This window comes from Rhineura floridana, chromosome 4, assembly GCF_030035675.1.
Source record: "Rhineura floridana isolate rRhiFlo1 chromosome 4, rRhiFlo1.hap2, whole genome shotgun sequence".
Lineage (NCBI taxonomy): Eukaryota > Metazoa > Chordata > Lepidosauria > Squamata > Rhineuridae > Rhineura > Rhineura floridana.
The window spans coordinates 164,884,197-164,908,905 of record NC_084483.1 but is presented as its reverse complement, the minus strand read 5'-3'; the positions used below and the strand labels follow the sequence as shown (position 1 = coordinate 164,908,905).

The 24,709-nt window shown below is 42.3% G+C and overlaps 1 protein-coding gene across 1 annotated transcript in view; it reads left to right on the top strand.

The window, feature by feature from the left end:
- The window catches only part of DNAH14 (dynein axonemal heavy chain 14), a 472,613-nt gene that overhangs the window by 334,863 nt on the left and 113,041 nt on the right, over nt 1–24,709 (top strand). The window contains exons 55-58 of the mRNA XM_061626120.1: nt 620–787; nt 3,868–3,957; nt 20,743–20,940; nt 22,798–22,959. Coding sequence (XP_061482104.1) covers nt 620–787; nt 3,868–3,957; nt 20,743–20,940; nt 22,798–22,959 — 618 coding nt within the window. The remainder of the gene's footprint in view (nt 1–619; nt 788–3,867; nt 3,958–20,742; nt 20,941–22,797; nt 22,960–24,709) is intronic.

Sequence of the window (24,709 nt, the reverse complement as noted above, 5' to 3'; positions counted from 1 at the left end):
TTTAACTGTGGCAATTTTTATTGGATTTTATTTATTTATTTGATTTATATCCCACCCTTTCTCCCAGTAGGAGATTTGAAATTTGGCACATTTGTAGACCTAAGGGAGATCATGCATGCCAGTTTCAAGTTACTGGCTCAAGAGGTATCATTTTTTAAGTCATTGAAGTTTGAGGCAACACTTTTTTTTTGCAGCTTGCCTTAACTAGAGGAGCATTCCCATTCCTGTGTGTGTGAGAGAGAGAGACTTGCCATGTCAGCTAAGGGCTGCCTCATTGCTTTTGTAACCTGGAGCCATCTCCTTGCATGAATTTCTAGTTCCTCTTTCCTATTTCTACCACATACGTAATTGCTCAGTATTCTGTTGGTCCACCATTATCTGCAAAGGCATATTGCTTTCCTCCAACCCTTATCTCATCATTCATGCACAGCAATTCTGTGCAGCGATTATATTTTTACCTGTGAAATATTAGAATGTATAAAGTCTTTGACACATGTAAGGGCCAGATGACTGAATGATGGAGGTATCAAATAAGGAATCATACATAAATCTACAAGCCTTTTGTAGAAAGCATAATTGCTGCCTATTACTGTGTAAAACAATGAGGCTATTTTTATAGATTCTCTGGACAAAAGACAACTTGATGGAAGATTCACCCATATTTGTGGATTTTCTGGATTCAAACACACCTGTGGACAAGCGAGTGTATAGAAACGTCACAAGCCAGAAGCGTCTGCTTTTGGTCTTAGAAGAATACTACATTAAAATGCAAGCAATAAGTTCTCAGGTAATTTTGAAGTCCTAGAAGAGGGCACAATGAGGAGGTCATGGTTTGCCCATTTTAGTAACAGAACAATTCATCCCAGTGCTGCTGCAGCTTGTATATTTCTCCAATTATCTGCTGCAACTGGTCATTCCAAGTCCAGGTATTGATCCTGCTTCTGAGGAAGATACATAACAAGGAAAGGGATCTGTACTCACATATTCCTAGTCCTCCTCCATTGGTAGTCCTCCATTGGGTCTGCATGAGTGCAAATGTAACCAGAGAGTAGAGATGCAGATTAGAAATAGGCACAATGTATTTCACAAAGGTAATATTTGCACAGAAATATTCATGAGATGGTTGCTGGATGTACACTTCATTTATATTTGAAAACCCCATCTACAAACCTTACACTATTGCCCCTCTCCACCTATACTGCGTGCATGAGAAATTTGAAGACTATAGCATGTTACCAGGCTTGCCTGTGTCCCTGCTTATCATGTGTAAGCAAGTTTGCAAGTTACATCATCATAATATTATTGTTGTTGTTATTATTTATTGTATTCAGAAGTATATGGGGGGATCTTTAATTTGGAGATTGTTGCATGCCAAAGTGGCTATTGGACTTCACCAGTACACTCTGACTTAATTGGGAGAATTAGCAAAAGACCAATACATTTCAAGATAAATTTGAATAAAATTATATTTATTTATTTACTTGAGTTAGAATAGTGGACAGTGAGTAAAATTGTTTTGTGGCTTGAAGCACCAACTGCAGTGTTACAGAATAACAAAATGATTAGTGAATGCAAGACAATACACAGTACTTAAACTCATGTTTACATTCATTCTTCAACAGAGATAGAAATCAGTGAAGGTGGAGAGACTAATGTTTGCTATATGTGTAGCAGAGAGGGGCCCAATGGGTCTAGTAGGTCTGAAATGGAAACCTAGATGCACCTGGTGACTGGTTTGTGCAATGCAAGAGTATTGATTATGATGATGATGATTTATTGGGAATTTAATTTATTTAACAACAACTAATTGGATTTTATATTCTTCCCTTTCTCCTGAAGAAGCCCAAGGCAGCAAACACATCAGCAAAGTAATTTATCAAAAAATATTTTTAAGCATTCTAAAAATTCAAAACATTATAAAAACAGCCTGAGATGGTCGATACTAGGGAAGGTGCTGTTTTTAGGTATTTGGATCCCAAGCTATTTAGGGCTTTATATGCTAGTACTAACACCTTGAATTGGGCCTCAGCTCCCTGGGAGCCAGTGCAGCACTATCAGGACCAGTGCCACATGGTCTGATCAGGCTGCCCCACTTTCCAGTTATCATAAAGGCAGCAATATTTAGGAAACCATTTCCTAAATCTTGCTGTCTTTATGTTATGCATGGGCTTACATTATATATGGTCAAGGTTCCGGTGACTAATTAGACATCTGCATGTATTTGGAGCCGATACTCCTGCTTAACCCCATGCCTCAAGAAGGTAGTCACCCTGAGCCAATGTTTACTACTTCTACTAGTTTGGCAATAGTGCTACATTCATTGCACACAGAGCAAAGCTTAGTCACGTAGTTCTGAGGCATGTGCCATGTTCCAACTGAACCCAAGCTTCTTGGTAATAAGCACCTGGTGAAGTCCACATTATATAAGGAGTGATGATAGTACAAAGTTATCTTTTAATATATACTTGTTCCTTTTCAAGGGACTGTGTCACTTTTTTCTGTTTTGGCTTTGAGCATTAAAAACTACAGCTGGAGCACCATTATATTTGTATACTTAGCTCATTTCTGCTGTAATCTTTCTATCTTTGGGAGAAGTAAGCTCTTCTAAGTATATATAATTTCCCCACTTTATTCAACTACCATAAATGTAATATTCTGTTGTTGCTTACTAATCAGTGCCAGTCCCATCTTTTGGAGGACCCATGGCCATGATGCCTTCAGAAGGCCCTCTTACTGATTGGACCCACCTCCTCCTGTTCCTGCTCTCCATTCACATGCTTCTTCCCTCTCGGCCCACCCTGTACACTCATCCAGAGGGACAGCACAAGCCAACTGAAGGAAGCTGTTGTATCTATGTTATATATACAGCTTATATACTCAGAGAAGGCAGGTCAACAGTAACCACAAGGACGAGGAGCAGCGGAGCCAAGTGGCTACAGGGAATCTTTTTGGCTCCACGCACCAGATCCTTATCAGGATCAGCCTTGCTGCTGAGGGAAGCCAGAAATAAGTCTTCATCTTAAAATGCAGGCTGCTTTCTCTTACCACAGCAACAGAAGATGGGGATGAAGAGGAGATATTCTTCCCTTCATCCCCTCCTCCACTTATGGCAGCAATGGCAGCATCAGGCATGGAAAGGAGAAGCACTAGGAAGCCCTTTCCCATCTTCCCCGCACTTCTTCTTTCCACCCTGCTCTGAAGCGGCAGCAAACAGCAGGGGGGGGGAGGGAGGAGACACTCTATGTGTCCCAGGAGTGATGGTAGTAGCAGTACCACCACCAGCAGCAGCAGCAGCAGCAGCAGCAGGCGGAACAAAGAGCAGAAAGTGGCACTGACAGCAATGGGGTGGGAAAAAGTGTGGGGAAGCTGATCTTCCCCATGCCTCCTTTATACTTGGGTGTCAGAGGTACAAAAGAAAAGCACCTCTGCTTCTCCTTTAAGCAAGCAGTTGGGTGTCTGGCAGTCACCACAACCCCCCACCTACTTAAAGGAGAAGAGCGAAGCTGATGAGCAGGGATTAAATCCTATTGCCATAGCTGTGTGATCCTGTTCCCTGCTGGGAAACAAGCATGCAGCCAATGCAAGATTAAACCCTGTCCTCCTTCCCATCAGCTGACATCACCGGTAAGGTTAAGTAATAGGGAGGTGGGCATGGTTTGGGGGCAAATGGCCTTGTGGGCCAATATTGGCCCACAGGCCAGAGGCTTCTCACTCTAGGTAAGCCCTGCAGTACTGTGGCCCTTGGCAGGGGTCAGCAAGCTTATTCCTGATGCTTAATAATTACAAATAGATTAGCATCTAAAAGTATACTAAGCTCACTAGTTTTTATAAGAATGTTTTTAAAATTTGTGCTCCTTATTTTCTTAGAGTATTTCCATAGTATTTTTTAAGGAAGCAATACAGCATATAACAAGGGCAGCAAGAATTTTTCGACAAGAAGGTGGTCACATGATGTTGGTAAGAAAATATGCTTATATATAAGTTCTAAATTTAAATTTAGATTTAAAATCGAATGGGAATTTGAACTTGGCCAGCAAATGTCATCTAATGTTTGGAACTGGATTTGGCAAAATATCTACCAAATGACATTAAGTGTCAATTAAAAAGGAAAAAAATAAACGTTCATCTCTCATTGGTATTTAATTCCAGCTAGACTGACCCAAATTTACGTTGATGCCGATCATTCCTGTTAAAGGTGTAAAAGCACATATATAGATATGAAACATATTTTTTGGTCTTGTATTAAAATAAAGAAATTCTGAACAGATATAATTGCTGAGATTGAAACTATTACTGGTTATAGACTACCTCTTGATCCTCTGATTATATTATTTGGCTGTATTAAAGATTTGGTCCTCCGTGAGGACAAAGAAATGATTATACATGTTTTGACAATGGCTAGAATAGTTATGTCATCCAACTGAGAAAAAATTAGAGCACCTACATTGGATGAAGGGATCATAAAGATCTGGGATATGATTTATATAACAAAACGTACAAACTATATAAGGGTCAGAGAGGATAGGCAACAGGATAATACATTTATCAAGAAATGGAGTTTTTTGCTATACATTGGAGTAATAAACTTGAAGACAATGTGCAACCACACACCTTACTGGGTATATTATAAGCCTGAGATATAAATGTAATTGCAAATATTAATGTAAATGAGTACAGACACAGCTTAAATCCCTTAGGGTGCAATCCAACTTGGTGGAGGCTGGTGGAAGCAGAGCCAGCAGAAGGGGCCACCACATCCTACCTGTGTTCAGGAGCCTCTGGGAGGGGAGGACACTGGCTGTGCCAGCAGAGCTCGGCAGAAGGAAAAGAAATTAATGTTTCCTTCCACCACCCCTTTTCCGAGCGGGCTGCAAGACCAAGCCAAATGGGCTCAGCATACAGCATAAATCTCTCGCCTCTCTTGGTTCTGGTCCCGACACATACCTGGAACACCCCTTTTGGGGCCTTACATCAGCTCCACTTACACTGATCTTGGCTGGGCCCCAGCTGCATCCAGGTGGACACGGAGTTCCCCAGCTGTGCTGTGGCTGCACCTGAGGGGGACTTCTACCAGCTGCATGGCTGCACCAACTCCCTTCCTCCTCCTTCCTTCCTCTGCCACATCCTGTATCCCTTTGGCCTAGCATATATGCCAGTTGGATTGTATCCTTAGTGTTGAAAATTTGGGGTATAAATCTGCCTATATTACAGTGTTATATTTAATGTCTCTATTTTTATTTTGTATCTTATAAAATTTATTTTTCCTCTTCTCCCAGGCATTTTAGCATGTGTTTTTAAATTGTTTTTTAAAAATGTGTTTTTAAATTTGTATAGTTTTTAATGTTTATAATTGTTGTAAACTGCCCAGAGAGCTTCGGCTATGGGGCTGTATACAAATGCAATAAATAAATAAATAAAAATTATAATGTTGTATTTCCTGAGAAATGTTATCTCATATGTATATATACTGATACACTTAGATATATATATATATTTTAAGACTTGTACATTTTTGAAAAATGTATAAATTTTATACATTTAATATTGTATCTATACTATATATGTATAAATAATATTTATTATTGTATCTATACTATATATATATAATATTATTGTATCTATACTATATGTATATGTATAAATAAGTTTTTAAGAAAGTATGCTTATATTTTAATTTTTACATTACAACATGTAAATCCTAATGACAGTTATTTCTCTTCAAAATTAGTTCAAAATTACCATGACAAATCAAAATAAGCTTCTCTCTTGCATGTAAGATGATCTCAGATGGGTTTTGAGCTGTGCCTTGTGGTCCAAGGCAAAATAGCACTGCTTGATTTTTCTTGCTTCTTCTAGCTTCCCCTTAGCCTTAGGAAACCAGTTTTTCTATTGTTCCTCACTGTGTGTGGTTGAATTCCTTGTGCTCTCTGCTCACTTCTGTGATTCTGCCCTTCTTTCAGGCTGGTATTCTGTGGATTTATGTTGTATTTGTGTGTGCATTCTGTCTCTTTCTATACTAACAAAAAAACCCTTTGTTACTGCTGATTTTTATCATGTCTGACATTTTCCCTTTCTACGCTTCATCCTCTCCTCCGCAACAGCGAGAGAACTGGCAAAGCACAGCACAGCTGACAAGCCCGCAGAGCCACCCACTCATCTCTCTGCTAGCTGGTCAGATGAGCTGTGGCACGATCTCCTGCCCCCACTATGGGGAAATCTAAGGAAAAATCAGCTGCGCCATTAAAGATGGTCCAGCCGCTGCCACCATTACCGCAACTTTCTGCCTCCCAATTCACATCTACAAACACAGCAGGAACTCATACAGCATCCACCAACCCCTCATCCAACAGGTCAGAGGATGCTTTGGCAGTCTCATTGGTCATAGGAAGGGACTCCCCAGCAAGGTCAGCAGCGGCTCTCACACCAGTTCTTCAGCCCTTTACCATAGCGGGTTTCAGAGACCACGGGGAGCCGGATATTAGACCCATGTCATTTTCACTGGAAAGCCAGCACAATCAACATGGAAGATGCAGAGCTGGAGAAGGGGGAGAATCCAATTTGGCAGGAAACATTGCACAGCTTTCCTCTGAGGGCGATTTCAGTGGTGCTATAAGAGATGAGCAATTATCAGGTGACGGACACCAACATAGAAGAGATTTAGCAACAGTCTTCTCTATTAAGTCTTCTCCTGATACCTTTTGTGGATTTGAGGACTCAGCCACTATGCGGTCTAGCCATCTCCCATTGTCTTCTCAAGCATCCATCTCAGTGGGAAGGGCTAAGCAATACCCTTCCTCAGAGAGTCTGCAGTCTCATTCCCCTCCTATGCAGCTGCATCTAACTTCAGACATGCTAGTGCAGCTGAAAAAGATTTTATTAGCAGACCTGTCTAAAGATCTGACTGCTACCTTGCAACCTTTGCTGGCTGCAACACCCAACCCTAATGTCATCATTTAGCCCTCGGGGGCACAACTTCAAGGGGCTCAGCTGCCTTAGTCTGCTCAGTCCCCAAATCCTCAGGATCAGGGGGCACAACTTCAGGGGGCTCAGAGGCCTCTGTCTGCTCAGCCCCCAAATTCTTTATGCACCCCCAGCAATTTCAGAGGATTCATAGGCATGCCTTACTGGACCCTCATGCTGTACCAGGGGAGGGGTTCAGCAGCTATCTTCTCCTGAAGGTTCTAAGGCAGTTGACATGGATTTAATTGTACTAGATGAAGAAGCTCTATCAATAAGGGCTGTGGCCTTGACTTCAGTATTTGCATGAGCTGCTATGCTGTGGTTGGAGGAGCTGCTCATCAATTCTCAACAGGATCCTGCGAGAGTTCAAAAATATCTATTGAAAATTTCATGGGCAGTGGCTTTTATGGCAGATGCTTCAATGGATGCAGTCCAGTTATTGGCTAGAGCTTTGGCGGCTGCCATATTTGCCTGGAGAATCTTGTGACTTCATCCCTGGGATGTGGACCCCAGTGCACATTCTAACCTGGCTTCAGAGCCTTATACAGGAGGCAGGTTATTCAGGGATGAGCCTTAGAGAAGGTTTTAGTGGAGTCCAGGAATTTAAAAAAAGGCAATGCCTTCCTTAAAAAAGAGAGAGGACAAGCACAGATTTTGCAAGACTTATCACCCATACTCAACCAATCAATCCTTCCAGTCCTTTTGTTCCTTTTGGTAACCAGGTAGGGGCAGAGATGTTTGGTCCTTTCACAATTGGGTCAGGCAGCATTTCACTCCCTGTAGCCAGCAGCAACAGTTCTCTGGGATGCCCAGCTCCAGTCAGTAGACATGAGGGAACAAACACCAATTCTGACTATACCCTTCCCCCATGGGTGGTCATCTGCAGAATTTTTCAGACAAATGGAGCAACATCTCTTCAGACCAGTGGGTGCTGCAGACACTAAAACAGGGTCTCAGACTAGAACTCACTGCATCACCTCACAGGTTGATCCCATCTTCTTTTCCAACAAATCTGGTCAAAAGAGCCAGAGTTCAGGAGGCTATTTGCTATCTCCTGGACATTGCGGCAATCGAGCCAGTGCTGCTGGGGAGCACTACTTGGGTATCTATTCAATCTTCTTATGAGGAGAGGCTGAAAGAACTGTGCATGTTTAGCCTGGAGAAGAGAAGACTGAGGGGAGATATGATAGCACTCTTCAAGTACATGAAAGGTTGTCACATAGAGGAGGGCTGGGATCTCTTCTCAATCATCCCAGAGTGCAGGACATGGAATAATGGGCTCAAGTTGCAGGAATCCAGATTTCGACTGGACATCAGGAAAAACTTCATAACTGTTAGAGCCATACAAAAATGGAACCAATTACCTAGAGAGGTAGTGGGCTCTCCGACACTGGAGGCATTCAAGAGGCAGCTGGACAGCCATCTGTTGGAAATGCTTTGATTTGGATTCCTGCATTGAGCAGGGGGTTGGACTTGATGGCGTTATAGGCCCCATCCAACTCTACTATTCTGTTATTCTTTACAGTAGCCAAGAAGGACGACTCCTTCTGGGTGGTATTGGATTTAAAACATCTCAATCAGTTCATATAGTACTGCAGGTTCAGGATGGAGACCCTGATGTCCATCAAGGAGGTTCTCAAATGGGGATCTCCTTTCATTGATAGATCTCAAGGAGGCTTACCTACATGTTCTGATTTTTCAAGTCCAGCATCATTACCACAGGTTTGCAGTGAATGCTCACCACCACCAGTACAGGGTAATGCCCTTTGGTCTGGCATCGGTTCCCAGGGTGTTCACCAAGATTGTGGCCACCCTGGTGGCATACCTCAGATTACAAGAGATTCACATCTACCCTTACTTAGACCAATCTTCTAATTTGCTCACTGTCTCTACAGAAGGCATGGGAGGATCTTTATTCCACTCTGACATGCATCAAAGACCACAGTTTTCTTATCAACCAGGGAAAGAGCCATCTTCATCCTTCACATTGTATTCTTCACCTGGGAGCCATAATAGATGCAAACCCAGGAATGGTGGCTCTATCTCCCAAATGAGTATGCAAGATCACACAGATGGTACAATCCATTGCAACATCTTTCTCAGTGGACCTGATGGAACTGGCAAAGATCCTGGGGCTCATGATCTCAGCAACCGACCTTTGCAGTGGTCCTTGTTGCCATTCCAGAGATAGATAGCGGCCAAGCTACATCTTCAGTTTTACAAGTCTCTCCACTGGTGGATGCAGGCTGCAAATCTACAAACAGGAGTTCCATTCAGAGACCTGCTGAGAACTGTGATCACAACAGATGCAAGTCTGTCAGGCTGTGCAATGGCAGAATGGCCCAAGGCAATTGGTCAATGTCAGAGTCACTCCTGCCTATTAACCTGCTGGAGATACATGCAATCTGCCAGGCTCTACAACATTTTGCCACACTGGGACATCTGGGCTCTGTGCTGGTGAGGACTGACAGCATCACAGCCAAGCCCACTTGAATTGGCAAGGGGGAACAAGATCTCCACCCCTGCAGGACGAGGTGGCCCTTCTAATGAGTTGGGCAGAGTGTCATCTAGATTTTTTGATGTTGGAACACTTGAAGTGAGAGGACAACAATCCGGCAGACTGGTTGAGCTGAGAACAAATCCAGCATGGGGAATCGAGGCTTTATCACGAAGTATTAATAGAGGTTTATAAAGTCTTCAGAAAAGTTCATATCGATCTCTTCACTCCATCCCTGAATCATCAGGTATGCAGGTTTTTCTCCCATTATGCAGACCCAGGGGCAGAGGCAATGGATGCTCTAACAATGTGGTAGTCTCAGGGAACTCTGTGTTCCCACCGAGCCCTATCCTGTCCAGGGTGCTGCATCAATGTCAGAAGAAGAGCAACAGTAATACTCATAGCTCAATATTGGCCACACAGGCCTTGATTTTTGGAGATAATCAGTCTGGCAGAGTCTTCTCCATATCTTCTCCCATGCAGGACAGACCTGTTATCTCAGGGTCACCTACTCCATCCAGACCCAGTGTGACTGAACTTTTATGCATGGAAATTGATTGGAAATGACTCCTGAAAGCAGGCTTGCTGGTTGCTGTGACAAACACCGTGTTGGCTTCCAGAAGGCTTTCCACCTTGAGGTGATGCCAGAGTACATGGAAGGTTTTTTCAGCATGGTGCCTGGAACAACGTTGTGCATGGAAGACAGCAGCTCTTAAGGAAATTTTATCTTTTCTTCAAGATGGGTTACCATGGACAGATCACCGCTTGCTGAGATTCAGACTTACAGCGGCTCTTTCCCTCTGCAAAGGTGGAGGATCTATTAAGTTGATCCGCTCCCGGAGCCGGATGGATCCCGCAGGTTTTCAGAGGGCTCTGGGAGATTTTCCGGCTGATAGGACTGGTGCTCCTGTCGAGGCCCTGGTTGCACTGTGGAATACGGAAATGACCCGGGCTATTGACACGATCGCTCCCGTGCGCCCCCTCCGCTGTAGAGCTCATACAGCTCCGTGGTATACCCCGGAGCTGAGAGCGATGAAACATGAGAGGAGGAGGCTGGAGTGCAGATGGAGGAAAACTCCCAGTGGATACAATCATGCCTTGGTAAGTGCCACCAATAAGTTGTATACAAAAGCGGTAAGGACAGCAAAGAAGCTTTATTTTGCTGCCTCTATTAGATCATCCCTATGCCGCCCAGCGGAGCTTTTTAAAGTCGTGCGTGGGCTCTTACACTCTGGCCCCCACGATACTACGGAAACATCGGAAGCCCGCTGCAACGAAATTGCTGGACACTTTCAAGATAAGATTGCATGTATCCGCAGGGATCTTGACTCCGATATTGCGACAGATGAATCCATTGAAGTGTCCGGAGCACGGCCTTGTCCTTCATTATTGGATGAGTTTCAGTTGGTGCAGCTCGAGGAAGTGGACAAGGTGCTTGGAATGGTTCGGGCAACCACGTCTGTTCTGGATCCTTGCCCATCTTGGCTAGTGAAAGCTAGCAGGGCTGGGACCACCGGTTGGGCCAAGGAAGTGGTTAATGCCTCCTTGAGGGAGGGAGTAGTCCCTGGTAGCCTCAAGGAGGCAGTAGTGAGACCTCTTTTAAAGAAACCCTCCTTGGACCCAGATAACTTGAACAACTATAGACCGGTGGCGAATGTCCCTTTTTTGGGCAAGGTTTTGGAACGGGTGGTCGCCGGCCAGCTCCAGACGCTCTTGGATGAAACCGATTATCTAGATCAGTTTCAATCCGGTTTTAGGCCCGGTTTTGGCACCGAAACAGCCTTGGTCGCCCTGTATGATTACCTTTGTCGGGAGAGGGACAGGGGGAGTGTGACTCTGTTGATTGTCTTTGATCTCTCAGCGGCGTTTGATACCATCAACCATGGTATCCTTCTGGGGAGACTCGCGGAGTTGGGTGTCGGGGTCACTGCTTGGCAGTGGTTCCGCTCCTACTTCACGGACCGTCACCAGAAGGTAGTGCTTGGGGAACATCACTCGACACCATGGACTCTCCATTGTGGAGTCCCTCAGGGGTCGGTCTTGTCCCCCATGCTTTTCAACATCTACATGCAGCCGCTGGGTGCGGTCATCAGGAGTTTTGGAGTGCGTTGCCATCAATATGCTGATGACACGCAGCTCTATTTCTCCTTTTCATCTTCCTCAGGTGAGTCTGTTGATGTGCTGAACCGTTGCCTGACCGCGATAATAGACTGGATGAGAGCTAATAAACTGAGACTCAATCCAGACAAGACCAAGACACTGCTGGTGAACGCCTTCCCTGCTCAGATGGTGGATGTTCACCCTGTTCTGGATGGGGTTACACTCCCCCTGAAAGAACAGGTACGTAGTTTGGGGGTTCTTTTCGATTCTTCCTTGTCTCTCGAGGCCCAAGTGGCCTCGGTGGCACGGAATGCATTTTACCATCTTCGTCTGGTAGCCCAACTACGCCCCTATAAGAACATAAGAAGAGCCTGCTGGATCAGGCCAGTGGCCCATCTAGTCCAGCATCCTGTTCTCACAGTGGCCAACCAGGTGCCTGGGGGAAGCCCGCAAGCAGGACCCGAGTGCAAGAACACTCTCCCCTCCTGAGGCTTCCGGCAACTGGTTTTCAGAAGCATGCTGCCTCTGACTAGGGTGGCAGAGCACAGCCATCATGGCTAGTAGCCATGATATCTGGACAGGGACGACCTCGCCTCCGTTGTTCATGCTCTGGTAACTTCAAGATTGGATTACTGTAATGCGCTCTACGTAGGGCTGCCCTTGAAGACAGTTCGGAAGCTTCAGCTGGTGCAGAACGCGGCTGCCAGACTACTGACGAGGACCAGTCGGTCTTCGCATATAACACCTATTCTGGCGCGTCTGCACTGGCTCCCTATTTGCTTCCGGGCGAGATTCAAGGTGCTGGTTTTGACCTATAAAGCCTTACACGGTGTGGGACCTCAATACCTTGTGGAACACCTCTCTCGCTATGAACCTACCCGTTCACTTCGTTCAGAATCTAAGGCCCTCCTCCGGGTACCAACTCATCGGGAAGCCCGGAGGGTGGTTACTAGATCTAGGGCCTTTTCTGTGGTGGCCCCTGAGTTGTGGAACAGCCTCCCCGAAGAGGTACGCCTGGCGCCTACACTTCTATCTGTCCGGCGCCAGGTAAAGACCTTTTTATGCTCCCAGGCATTTTAATCTTTTAATTTTCTTAATCTTTCTATTTTTAATATGTATCCTTCTTAATTTCTGTTGTATTTGTTTTTGTTGTGCTTTCTGTTGTTTGTTTGTACATGTTTTTGTGATTTTTTACCATGATATATTGTATTTTACCTTGTTTGTTCACCGCCCTGAGAGCTATTCTGCTAAGGGCGGTATATAAATTGAAATGATAAAATAATAATAAATAAATAAATGGGTCTAGGTTCTAACACTCTGTGTAGCCAGGCATCAGCTCTCTCAGCCATCCTCTCAAAGTCTCAAAATAAGCCTTTAGGTTCACATCTTTATTTGAGGTGTTTTTACATGGAGCAACCATATCTTCTCCACCTACCCTGCACTGTTTTCTTCACAAACTGGGATCTTCACAAACTGCTGACGATGCTTCAGAATCCACCTTTTTAACCACTTAAGTTTGTCTCTCTATGTATACTATCATTCAAAGTGCTTTTTCTGGTGGTAATTACTTTGGCCAGGCGAGTCTCAGAGATGAATGCTCTATCAGTGAATAAGCACTGCTGCATTTTCCAAAAGGATAGGGTTATTTTACGCACAAATTCTCTTTTCCATCCTAAAGTCCTTTCCAGAGCTTGGAAAAGTTACTTTTTTGAACTATAACTCCCATCAGCCCCAGGCAGCATGGCTACTGGATTGGGCTGATGGGAGTTGTAGTTCAAAAAAGTAACTTTTCCAAGCTCTGGTCCTTTCTACCTTCGACTGTCAACAAGAACTCACGCTGACTTCCTTCTGTCCCTCTCCTTCCCATCCAAGTGAGAAGGCTTAGCACTCTTTGGATGTGTGTAGGGCCTTGAAAGTGTAATTTTCCAGAACCAAGTCCTTTTGTCAGAAAGATTCTTTATTTGTTTCTTTTTACCCTTCTTCATTGGAAAAAAAATTTCAACCTCCACTTTATCCAGATGGATTAAGGCTTACATTTCCATAGTTTATACCAGTCAGAATTTACAGCTGCCAGCTAAGCACAGCACATTCTACCAGGTCAGCGGCCACATCAGTACCCTTTTCACTTAATACACCTCTTCAGGAGGTATGTAGAGCGGCCATTTGGAATACTCTGAACACATGTATCAAGCACTACAAGTTTGATAAGAATGCCTTGGCTGAGGCAGCTTTGGGGAGACTGGTTCTGCAGTTCAGTCTCCCAAAATTATAGTGAGCCCCCCATTAATTTCCCACCCTTTATGGGTTAGCTTGGGTATGTCCCATCTGAGATCATCTTACCTGCATGGAAGAAGAAAACTTTTGGTCTTACTGTAAAATGGTCTTCTACATGCATGTAAAGATGATCTCAGGGCCTCTCCCTCCATGGCTAGGGCTGCCTTCTGGGCTTCCTTGCTGGGCTTATGTCTGAAATGTTCCTGACTACATTTGTTGTTATGTGCCTTCAAGTCGACTGCGACTTATGGCGACCCTATAAATCAGTGACCTCCAAGAACATCTGTCATGAACCACCCTGTTCAGATCTTGTAAATTCAGGTCTGTGGCTTTCTTTATGGAATCTATCCATCTCTTGTTTGGTCTTCCTCTTTTTCTACTCCCTGCAGTTTTTCCCAGCATTATTGTCTTTTCTAGTGAATCATGTCTCCTCATGATGTGTCCAAAGTATGATAACCTCAGTTTCATCATTTTAGCTTCTAGTGATAGTTCTAGTTTAATTTGTTCTAACACCCAATTATTTGTCTTTTTCGCAGTCCATGGTATGTGCAAAGCACTACCCCAACACCACATTTCAAATGAGTTGATTTTTCTCTTGTCTGCTTTTTTCACTGTCCAACTTTCACATCCATACATAGAGATCGGGAATACCATGGTCTGAACAATTCTGACTTTAGCGTTCAGTGATACATCTTTGCATTTGAGGATCTTTTCTAGTTCTCTCATAGCTACCCTCGCCAGTCCTAGCCTTCTTCTGATTTCTTGACTATTGTCTCCATTTTGATTAATGACTGTGCCAAGGTATTGATAATCCTTGACAAGTTCCATGTCCTCATAGTCAACTTTAAAGTTACATAAATCTTCTGTTGCCATTACTTTAGTCTTCTTGATGTTTAGCTGTAGTCCTGCTTTTGTGCTTTCCTCTTTAACTTGCATCAGCATTCATTTCAAATCATTACTGGTTTCTGCTAGTAGTAATGGTATCGTCTGCATATCTTAAATTATTGATATTTCTCCCTCCAATTTTCACACCTCCTTCATCTTGGACCAATCCTGCTTTCCATATGATATGTTCTGCATACAGATTAAACAGGTAGGGTGATAAAATACACCCCTGTCTCATACCCTTTCCGATTGGGAACCAATCCATTTCTCCATATTCTGTCCTTACAGTAGCCTCTTGTCCAGAGTATAGGTTGTGCATCAGGACAATCAGATGCTGTGGCACCCCCATTTCTTTTAAAGCATTCCATAGTTTTTCATGATCTATACAATCAAAGGCTTTGCTGTAATCTGTAAAGCATACAGTTATTTCCTTCTGAAATTCCTTGCTCCGTTCCATTATCCAACGTATGTTTGCAATATGATCTCTGGTGCCTCTTCCCTTTCTAAATTCAGCTTGGACGTCTGGCATTTCTCGCTCCATATATGGTAAGAGCCTGTGTTGTAGAATCTTGAGGACTACTTTACTTGCATGGGATATTAAGGCAATAGTTGGATAATTACTGCATTCCCTGGGATCCCCTTTCTTTGGAATTGGGATGTATATTGAACACTTCCAGTCTGTGGGCCATTGTTTAGTTTTCCATATTTGTTGATAATTTTTTGTCAAAATTTGGACAGATTCAGTCTCAGTAGCTTGTAGCAGCTCAATTGGTATTCCATCTGTTCCTGGTGATTTGTTTCTTCCAAGTTTTTTAAGAGTAGCTTTCACCTCACATTCTAAAATTCCTGGTTCTTCATCATCTGGTTCCTCCATGAATGAATCTGTCATCCTTGTATCTCCTTTATAGAGTTCTTCAATGTATTGCTTCCATCTTCCTTTTATTTTGTCTCAGTCTGTCAGTGTGTTCCCCTGTTGATTATTCAACATCCCTAGTCTTGATTTAAATTTCTCTTTAATTTCTCTAATCTTTTGAAATAAGGCTCTTGTTCTACCTTTTTTGTTGTCCTCTTCTATTTCTATACAATAACTATTGTAATAATTCTCTTTGTCCCTACGTACTAGTCGCTGTATTGTTGCATTTAGGGTTCTAACTGTGTTTCTGTCTCCTTTTGCTTTTGCTTTCCTTCTCTCTTTAACCATTGTAACAGTTCTTTATTTGATCTTTATATTCTTCTGGAATGTTTTTAAATTGTATTTTGACATTATGATTGCTTTGTTGTTCTTCTTTAGCTTTACTCTGATTTTTAATATTACCAGTTCATGATCTGTACCGCAATCTGCTCCTGGTCTTGGTTTTGCAGAAAGTATGGAACTTCTCCATCTTCTGCTTCCAATTATGCAATTGATTTAATTCCTATATTGACCATCTGGTGGTGTCCACTTGTACAGTCTTCTTTTTGGTTGCTCAAAACATGTGTTTGCAAGAAACAAATTATTGGCTTCACAGAATTCAGTAAGTCTCTCTCCTGCTTCATTTCTATCTCCTAAACCCCATTTTTCCACAATTCCTAGTTCTTCTCAGTTCCCTACTTTTGCATTCCAGTCCCCCATGATTATCAGCACTTCTTGTTTTGGTGTGTGATCAATTTCTTCCTGTACTTCTGCATAAAATCTCTCCAATTATTCTTCTTCTGCATTTGCTGTTGCAGCGTAGACTTGGATGATGATTATGTTGATAGGTTTCCCGTTTAATCTCATTGATATCATTCACTCAGACCTTGCATTATAGCTCCTAATTGCGTTTGCTACATCACTTCTCACTATTAAAGCAACCCCGTTTCTTCTTAATTTCTCATTTCCTGCATAAAATATTTTGTAGTTGCCTGATTGAAAAATGTCCCATTCCCATCCATTTTAATTCACTCACCCCAGGTACTGTAATGTTGATACGTTCCGTTTCTTGCTTGACAATTTCTAACTTTCCCTGGTTCATGCTTCTCACATTCCATGTTCCTATTGTGTATGTCGTACAACTCCGGACTCTCCTTTCGCATCTGTGCACATCAGCCTCTGGGCTTCCTTTCGGCTTTGACCCAGCTGCGTCATTAGTCACAGCGCTACTCGTACTTGTCCTTTGTTCTTCCCCAGTAGCTCGGTGAGTGCCTTCTGACCTGGGGGGGTCTCATCTTCCAGCACTATCTCGTGTTGCATTTTGGATACTCTGTTCATAGGGTTTTTGTGGTAAGAGGTATTCAGAGCCCCTAATTTGGATGAAGTCGGTAAAGCCATCAATCAAATGAAGAACAACAAAGATAGTGGACCTGATGGGATTCCTGCTGAAGTCTTTAAAAAAGGTGGGCCTGAATTTACACAACAACTTCATAAGCTCATCAAAGAAATCTGGATGAGGGAGGAGATCCTGGAAGACTTTAGGGACACCGTAATTATCACTCTTTTTAAGAAGGGTGATAGAACAGATTATGGGAACTATCGAGGTATCTCTCTTCTTGCTACCACAGGTAAAATCCTTGCAAAGATCCTCACAAATCGCCTCCTACCGATCTCAGAGGATGTCCTCCCTGAATCACAAAATGGTTTCTGCCCTTCCAGGGGGACAGTGGACATGATCTTCACTGCACAACAGCTTCAAGCAAAATGCCGGGAGCAGAATCAACCTTTATATATGGCATTTATTGATCTGACTAAGGTCTTTGATACTGTGAATCAAACCGCTTTCTGGACCATCCTTCTGAAAACTGGATGCCCTGATAAATTTGTGAATATTTTGCGACTCCTTCATGACAACATGACAGCAACAATTTTGGATAACAATAGCTTTCAGAGCGATCCATTCAGAGTTGGATCAGGCGTAAAATAGGGATGTGTCATTGCTCCTACCTTATTATCTTCATTGCTATGATTCTATACCTTATTGAGGGGAAACTTCCTACTGGAGTGGCAATCATATATCGACCAGATGGAAAGCTTTTTAATCTCAGTAGGCTAAAGCAAAAAGTAAGGTAATGTCAACCTCTGTCGTAGAACTTCAAGATGCCAATGATAATGTAGTCTCCGCATATTCAGAGAAAGATCTTCAGACTATCCTAAATGTCTTTGCAGAAGCATATGGAAAGCTTGGGCTCTCACTTAATATTAAAAAAAACCAAAGTGCTTCATCAACAGGTGTGAACTAGTCCCTCTGTAGCACCATCAATCCAGCTTAATGGTGTGGTGCTGGAGAATGTTGATCACTTCCCCTATCTCGGCAGCCATCTTTCTGTAAAAGGTGACATTGATGCTGAAATTCAACATCGTCTGAGCTCTGCGAGTGCCTCATTCTCCTGAATGAAGTGTAGCGAGTTAAAGGATCGGGATATTTGCAGGGAGACCAAAATGCTTATTTACAAAGCCATTGTACTACTGACCTTACTGTACGCCTGTGAAACATGAACCATTTATAAACGTTACTACCAACTTGAAAGAATCCACCAACGTTGCCTCTGGAAAATTCTGCAAATTACTTGGGAAGGCAGACGGACTAATATTAGCGTTTTGGAAAAAGCAAAGACTACCAGTGTTGAAACAATGATTCTTCAACATCAACTTCGCTGTACTAGCCATGTTGTTTGAATGCCTGATCACCGTCTTCCAAAGCAGCTACTTTACTCCCAACTTAAGGATGAAAAATGGAATATCGGTGGACAGCAAAAGAGGTTTAAAGATGTTCTTAAAGCCAATCTTAAAAAATGTAACATGAGCATCGAGAACTGGGAAGCCTTGGCCCATGAACATCCCAAATGGAGGTCAGCTATTATCAAAGGTGCTGTGGACTTCGAAGAAGCACAAATAAAGGGCGAACGGGACAAACAAGCTACGCAGAAGGCACATCAAACAAATTCTCATCGCAACTATCTTCCATCTGGAAACCTATGTCCTCACTGTGGGAGGCTGTGTGGATCCAGAATTGGCCTCCACATTCACTTATGGACCCACTGTTAAAGCCCTTATCTTGGAAGACAACCTTACTCGGCCACAAGTGATCGCCAATGAATGAATGATGACCATTACTTTCCTCTGAGTTTGTATGCATCTTAGTCTAGTGTCTCAGCTTTTACCATTCCGCCTTGCGTGACTCTGCTAGAAGTCTAGCCTCTTGGTCTAAACTCCTGAAGGCATTGCCCTCAACTTCTTCAGCACTCTCAAACCCCCTCACCACGTTAAGATGTGCATCCTAGAGGGGGCCTGACTATATGTATGTGGCGTATTCTCTGCCTATTATACGTGGCATGTTCTTTGCCTGTTTTCCTCACCTATTTCTGCTTCCTGGTGTGTAGAGAGTGTTGTATGTTGGTTTGTATGCACTGTTACAGTTATATGTTTTCCCATGTTTTTGGTATGGCTTGTTATTTGAAAACTGGTTTCCCGAGGCTAATGGGAAGCTACCAGAAGCAAGAAAAATCAAACAGTGCTATTCTGCCTTTGATCATAAGGTGGAGATCAAAACCCACCTGAGATCATCTTTACATGCATGTAGAAGACCATTTTACAGTAAGACCAAAAGTCTTATCTCCTTCAAACATTATTTTTTATCTTCTTAGATGTTTGTTTGATGAAGTAGAAAGGCTCTCCAGTATAAGACATGCAGTAGTATGCCTCTGAATACCTGTTGCAGGGTATCTGACCACTGTGCGAACAAAATGCTGGACTAGTTAGATTGTAGTCTCACCCTCAGGACGTTTCTTATGTTCTCATAGATAAAAAGATGGATGGACTGCCTTCAAGTCAATTCCGACTTATGGGAGACCCTATGAATAGGGTTTTCATGGTAAGGGATATTCAGAGGGGGTTTACCATTGCCTCCCTCTGAGGCTAAGAGGCAGTGACTGGCCCAAGGTCACCCAGTGAGCTTCATGGCTGTGTGGGGATTCGAACTCTGGTCTCCCAGGTCGTAGTCCAACACTCTAACCACTACACCACATTGGCTCTCTATAAAAAGATATTATAGCAAAATTGGATTCTATGCATTGCTGAGTGAGGCATTTCATATTCTAAGGGCTCAATCCAACTCATATTTCTGCTGGGCTGTGGGAAGTTGGATGCAACGGCCCCCCAGCTAAGCTGACAGGCTCCTGGCACTGCTGGGCTCTGCCAGCAGAAGCCCCTCTTCATGGCTAAGCCACAGTGCCACCAGGACCCTGCCAGTGCCACTGGGGATCCGCCGGTGACAGCCAGCCCAGTGAACAGAAAGCTGGTGGAAGCCCCTAAAACAGGGTGTTTCATGGTCATGGCTGGGGAGGAGCCATGGGGGGGACTTACGTGACTTCCAAGTCCTCCTCAGAGCACTCCTGTGGGTCCCAAACCCCATGGTAATTCCACTGGCTAATAGGCCGGCACAGTAAAAAAATTACAATGGTAGCCTATGGGGACCGCTTAGTCCCCAGTAGGCCTGTTCGTGGGACCCAGCTCTTCCTGTTCGGCTCCTGTGCGCAGCTCCCAATGGAGCTGGCGCTCAGCCGGGCCAGCGGCTCCCTAGCAGCAAGTGGATGCCCCGAAGCTTTCCACTGGCTCTTCCTCCACCCCCCTCTGCTGCCCCCCCATCATTTGGATTGATCTGCCCATCTTCAGTTATATGCACAACATGGGAGTAAATTCCTTTGAACCCAATGAGACTTGTCTCTGAATATTTTATTTTGTTACATTTATATCTCATCTTTCTTCCATCATGGAACCCAAAGTCATGAATATCAGGTTCCCAGGAGTTCACCAATCCAGCCACTGACAAGATCTAACTTCAGCAAGTTAGTGGCCTCATGGGCCTTCAGACGATACCCTGGGCCCATGACAGTTGCTATGACAATATTTGCTGGCTTTTTCTTTCCAGTTGTTTAAATATTTCCATTTACTTTTGTTTCTTTTGCATTCACCATGCATGTCTTAAAAGGTTACTCAAATTCTATAATTTATACAGGTTTGATTTAACAGAGCCTACTTTTCTGATCTCAAGTTAGACTGTTTTTTTCTGTAGGTTGGTCTGGACGGAAATGGGAAAGTAACCTGTGCATCCTTAGCATGTTGCTTATCTGCATGCAGCCTCTACAGGTTATCTATTTCCCATAATTACAACTATGGAAATTTTAGAGAAGACCTTAAAAAAGTCTATAAGCAGGCAGGTCTGGAAGGCAAGAGGACTGTTTTTCTCATCACAGAATCAGACATAATTCAAGTAAGCCTTTCTGATATGTGCATTGGACTTGGAATATATGTATAATGTTTACTACTCTCTAGTTAGGATTTTCCATCCCCTAAGCCTTATATATCCAGATGGTCTACAGATTGCCTTAGGTGAATATTTGGCTGATTTAACATTTCATTTGTCAAAGAAGAAATGGTACATGGAAAATCCAGGGAGCTCAACAGCATAGTTGAAACAATAACTCCTAGAGTTACTGTTTCAAGTACACACTTGAGCTCCGCTAACTGGAGCTTAAGCTTCTTCTTGTACATGGAATTGTGATTAGTGAGGCAATTTAGGATAACGACTAACGTACAACTGTACAGGTGCAGAAAAACAACACAGTTTTGAACAAATCTGAAGGCAGAGTAATAGCAGAGAAGGTCTTTCTTCTCTTGTAACCATTGGATCTGCCATCCAACAAAGGTTTTCTGAGTGGTGAAATGATAGGACCATTTCAACCTAATTCTTTCCTTGTGTTGACATTAGAACCTTTCATAGAACTTTGTGACAGTTTGCTGAGTAGAAAGTAGCGTCATGGTTTTTGTCTTGGGCCAGCCACAAGGATCAAATAACACTAATTTTGTGTGAGATCCACTGCCCCCTCCTTCACACCGTGTATGAATTAAGATGACTTGGGAGTCATTGTTTTGTGTATCAGAACTATAATACTGTTTTTGGGTAATAGTTCTTACATCTACTCCATTGACATTTTCAGGCGAGTAGTAAACATGTATTTGTAGACCTTTTAAGGGAAAAGGTAATACAACCAATTATATTTTCATTGTTATTTGTTTTAAATTTTGTCAGCTGTTCTTCTATACATTCAACTTTAATGTTAATATCTAGTTGCTACTATTTGAAAATGTGTTTGGTGTTTTTTCAATTATTTTTATTATTGTTCTTAAAGCTGTTTTGAAGGCCACATTTTGCTTTAAAATGCCTATAGTATTTTTTTAATGCACACATTAATGAAGCAGCTGTGTCACTTATCAGTAATGATCTCACAGGCACTGTCAAGCAGATTTCCATAACACTCAAACAATCTTGTTCCCCAATGGAAGAAGCAAGCAAGGATAGAACAACATTTTCACAGCAACAAACTATTGCAATTTGAGAACTTCCCTGCAACAGCAGAACAACCCATAAGCTATCTGAATTGTTTCTGGGTTGTAATATATAATTGCATTACTTTGAGAAAAATATGTTTGGATTTCTCCCACAATATCTGTGTAGGGAGGTGTACAGTTTTTTTGCAGTGGAGAGCCCAGAGAGCCTTTTGCAGAAGTCAGGTATTTGCATAGGAGTTTATTCTGAATTTAAACTACCATTATGAGATGATTTTTACTCAGACCTCGTTAGGTCTGGAATATACAATAGCTACAATCCAGCAGATAGTGAAGCTCAATTAAGTCCATTGATTTCAGTTTGGCTTAATCATGCTGACCTCTGTGTTGGATTGTGGCAGCATGATCTTAGTTCAGCCTTCACCAACCTGGTGTCCTCTGGAGGTTTTGGACTACAATTCCCATCAGCCCTTGCCACATGATTGGTACAGATGATGGGCGTTGTAGTCCAAAACCTGTAGACCACCAGATTGGTTGAGCCTGCATTCCTTCTTTGTAGAGATGTGAAGGCCAAGAAAAAACACCAAAAAATCAGAAAAAAATATTTGTTCCCATTTTTTCCCTAATTTTTTTTAAAAAATACTAGGAAGTTTGGGGGGGGAATGGGAGAAAAGTAGTTTTTCCCCCATTTTTCCTTTTTTCTCTGGGCCTTTACATCTCTGGTTCTTTGACAAACTAACTAGCTATATGCAGATTACTAATTAATATCCTTTTTTCGTAGGAGTCATTTTTAGAAGACCTGAGTTGTATCCTGAAATCGGGACAAGTACCCAATTTATTTGAGAAGGATGAATTAGATAACATTATTGTACAACTTACATCTGTTGCTGAGAAGGCTAAATACTCTAACAAAACAGAAGATATTTACTCATTTTTCTTACAGGTAGAATTTTAAATATATAATTTTAAATATATTTGAGAGAATGTTTAAACATGTTTACCTCCTCTTTATTTCATGTATCCAAACTTTTCTGAGCACTATTTTTCATATTTAATTTGACTGAAACAATGTCAGACACTAAATGATTTTGCATTTATAATTCAATTTATGTTGCATGTATCATTTTAAAGTCTTATATGCTAATTAACAGCTCATTCTCCAAGTATGAATCCTTTTGGAGCCAAAACATCATATCCATATCTTTCTCAACCCCAAATAATTTGTCTTACAGACTCACCATATAGACCTAGATATCTTTGAAGTGGGGTAAGAGGGGGATATACCAGAGATAATTTTGATTGCCATTTCCTCCAGACTATAAAAATAGATCCTGTGAATGGGTTTTGTTATCAAGGATCTTTGTGTTGATGTAAATGGGACTGACCATAAGGGGCCTAAATTTAATATTTTTTCTTCTAACTTAATCCAAGTTTTATTAGCTTTTAAAATCATAAAGGTTAATTGACATAACTGAAATGCTTCATAGTATAACTGCAAATTGGGCAGTCCCCATCCTTCTCTGTCCGTCTTACTATAATAGTATTTCATAGCCAGTCTAAGTCTTTTTTCTTTTCCCTTTTTTTTGGAACACAAATGCATTTAGTATCTTTTGCCATTTCTTCAGGTTAACTCTGCATTCCATCAGCAGCAGGAACTTATTCTCCTCACCTTCTGTCCTTCCCCTTCCCATCTATCTGAAAAGGCTTGGCACTCTCTGGACATATGCAGGGCCTTGAACATTTATATTTCTAAGACTTGCACATTTAAGCTATCAGAATCTTTGTTCATCTTTCTACCCTCAGTCTTAGGGAAGAAAGTGTCTACTTTTACCCTAGCATTACAGCATGTATTGCCATAGGATATGATTATTAGCACTTACTAGCTCCTTCTACAATTACTGTACATTCCACCAGTGTTGTGGATGCTACTGCTGCTTTTTCCACTAAATCCCCTTTTCTAGAGGTGTGCAGAGCAGCCACATGGACTAGTCCTAACAGTTTTACAAGGCACTATAAAATAGATTTATTTGCTTCTGCTGAAGCAGCATTTGGAATGTGGGTCTTACAAAACATTCTCCCTTCAACTTAGGAAGCTTTTGTTTTTTCCCATCCTAATTGTTATGGTCAGCTTTTGAAGATGCCTCCTGAGTCTATCATAACATCATGGTAGATGAGACCATTGGTCTTATCTGACTGAAAGGCATTTCTCTGTGATGTTATAATGGACTCAGGGCCACACTCTGTTGAGTTTTTCAGCTGCCTAAATTTCAGTGATGTTAGTGTTAATCTGAGGAACCAGTTCTACTTGGTGTCAACTGCGTTCAGCAGTGTTGCTATATGTTGTCCAAATTTGTATTATGATTCTGTGTTTTGTTACTTGGGCCTGTATTTATTTGCTCCTTAACTTGTCAAGAATGTAAATGAGGTTGCATCAAGGGAACAAAGCCAAAGGTTTTCCTGTGTGGTTACTGTTTTCCTGTCTTTGAGCACTAGAGGGAGCCAAACCACCTGAGTCCATTATAACATCATGGAGAAATACCTTTCAGATAAGACCAATAGTATCTTTTGACTATAAATAATAAATAAGAGATGAATAATAGTGTACTATTAATGTAAATTAAAAGAAACATATATGTGTGTTTTATATGAAAGTAATATGTATTATTTTTAAAAGATGCATTTCTCTAGGAAAA